Source organism: Cicer arietinum, chromosome 1 (assembly GCF_000331145.2).
Source record: "Cicer arietinum cultivar CDC Frontier isolate Library 1 chromosome 1, Cicar.CDCFrontier_v2.0, whole genome shotgun sequence".
Taxonomy (NCBI): Eukaryota; Viridiplantae; Streptophyta; class Magnoliopsida; order Fabales; family Fabaceae; genus Cicer; species Cicer arietinum.
The window spans coordinates 8,491,931-8,494,345 of NC_021160.2; the positions used below are offsets into that span (position 1 = coordinate 8,491,931).

The following is a 2,415-nucleotide window of genomic DNA, read 5'->3' on the forward strand; positions in this document are numbered from 1 at the left end:
TAAGGAAGGGATCGACAAAAAATAATTCATCGTGTGGAATAAAATCTCAATAGTTACAAAGAATAATGAACCCATATAAAAGGAAAGAAGAAAAATATTAATAATGAAATAAAGAAAATCAGAAATATCTGAAGCCCTTTTAAAAGCAACAAGAGGAAATAGTCATTTGAAAACCAAATTAATTAACCTTCATATAAACTCAAACCTATATATAGCTGAGGCTTCTTCTAGAAAGGTGTCATGAAAACCATACCAATATTAAGCTGCATAAGCAATATAAACACATAAAATCAAAATAAATTCATAGTAATAATATAATTTTGTCACCTAGTGTTAATGTTCGTTGATTGAGTCCTTAATCTCCTCTTTTTTCATTTGAATAATGTCCTGAAGCAACCCATTGTCTCTTAACAAAGCATCGTTAATACTTCCAAAACCATCAAACGACGACGTATTAACGTAACTACCAGTGGAACCAGGAAGAGAAGAAAGAGGGGGTGTAGTAGTAATATTAGTATAATTGTACAATGTTGGAGCGTGTGGTGGAAGAACCGCGTTGTGAGTACGTGGTAGCACAAATTGTGAGTGTGAACCCGAAGCAAGAAACGCACCGCCACCGAAGCCAGTACCGAAGCCGAAGCTAGAACGTGACGTGGCAGGAGAAGGATGCGTGTGTTGACCCTCGTAAGTAGTGACGACAATGGAAGAATCATCGGATGAACGCTCCACGCGCTTTTTCACGCCGCAACTTGCCGTGGTGCAACGATAGTAGCTTCTGTTTTTCGTTTCAACGCGGTAACATTTGCGTGTCCCGCAAGTCAAAAATTAAATTAAATAAAAATAAAAATATTATTATTAAATTACTACTACAACAGTGTTTAACAAATGAGAAGAAAGAGAGAGAATGAATGTGTGTGTTGTGGATCAAAATTGAGAAAAGAAAATATAGTGTATACCTGGGATAAGGACTATTTTTTACAGCTTTTTGGCCATATTTACGCCACCTAAACCCATCGTCTAGGTGATCAATTTCACTCTTTGTCATGAAAGCAAATCTCGGTTCTCTTTGCTTCTTTTCGTTCTTCTTCTTTGCTTTCAACCTAATTCAAATACTACATCATTCTCATTACTATTACTATATGCATAATTACTATTACTAACTAAATAACTATACATTTTTTTTTTATCAATTGCAAACTAGTGTACAATGCCACAAAAATTTAAAATTAGTAATGCTTAAAATATTGTATTTTTTACTAATCTCTTCTCGAATAAGAATACCAAAATAAAAATGATAAATAATTTGAAGAGAAAAAAAAACAGGGACAGATGATAAATATTGCAAAGGCAAGAGCAAAGGACTATTTTAATTAAATTCAATAATAGAAGCAGAAACTTCTTCATGAATTTCACTGAAAATTTTCCATTCACCACCACACTCACTCTAATCACTTCTTTTGTTTTTAAAAAATTCTCACGAAAGATCTTAGTAATCTAGAATCAAAACAAAAAGTTATTTAAGTCAAAATTCGAGATAAATTGTTCATTTCTTAATAATTGTAACAAAAACAGTAAATAAGTAAGAAGAAAAAAAACATAGGAAATAAAGTTTATTTGAAAAATTTAAAAATGAAATAAACAATTAAGAAAATATTATGGCTCGTTGAAAAACAAAGTGAGAAAATATATAATTAATTATTAATTAACAATACTGACTGTTTGTGAGTCTTGTGTTGATGTTGGTCATCTCCTTGTAACTCTGTTTCTTGTTCGTTCCCTGAAAGTTTACCTCTATGTTGTTCAATGGTATTATTAACGGTGGCTTCATTAGAAGACGATGAAATTGAACACGAATTCGGCGACGCCGGAGTGTTCGACACCTCAGAGGAATCCGGAATGTTAGAGCTCACCGGAGACGGAAGACGGTGGTTGATTGTAGCGGTGGTGGTAGGAATAGTAACCCAATCTGATAACAAAAAATTGTTGTTGTTGTAATCGTGGGTACCCAATAAATCTATGAATCCATAAGAAGAAGCTTTTTGGTCACACGAAGAAGATGGTAACGTGTCAAAGATGGTGGAGATTGAAGGTTGAAAAGGGAATAAACTTGTGTTGTTGTTGTTGGTGTTGGTGGTGGTGGTGCTTATGCTCGGAATCTCATCGGAAAATGTCATGGTGGTGGTGGATGATGAATTGGTGGGGTTTGTGTGAGTGTGAGTGTGAACCTCTCTCTTCTCCTCCTCCATTGATTTTTATGCTGTGATATGTATCAATTCAAAGCATGGCACATATTCCTCTTTTATTTTATTTTCTTTTATTTTTTTATGAGATCTTTCTTTTCTGCTAAAATTAACTTAAAAACAAACTCTGTCTATTCATTTTTGGGTATCGTTAATATGTATATTAAGGGTACAT

General features: G+C 33.6%; 1 protein-coding gene across 1 annotated transcript; it reads right to left on the reverse strand.

Moving 5' to 3' along the window:
* On the reverse strand, positions 1-2,367 carry LOC101514062 (probable WRKY transcription factor 48). Its single transcript, XM_012714068.3, has 3 exons — positions 1,717-2,367; positions 957-1,100; positions 1-775 (listed from the first exon to the last, which is right to left on the reverse strand). Exons 1-3 carry the CDS (start codon positions 2,244-2,246, stop codon positions 334-336), a joined length of 1,116 nt encoding a protein of 371 aa, XP_012569522.1. The 5' UTR covers positions 2,247-2,367; the 3' UTR covers positions 1-333.
* Between the last annotated feature and the right edge of the window lie 48 nt (positions 2,368-2,415).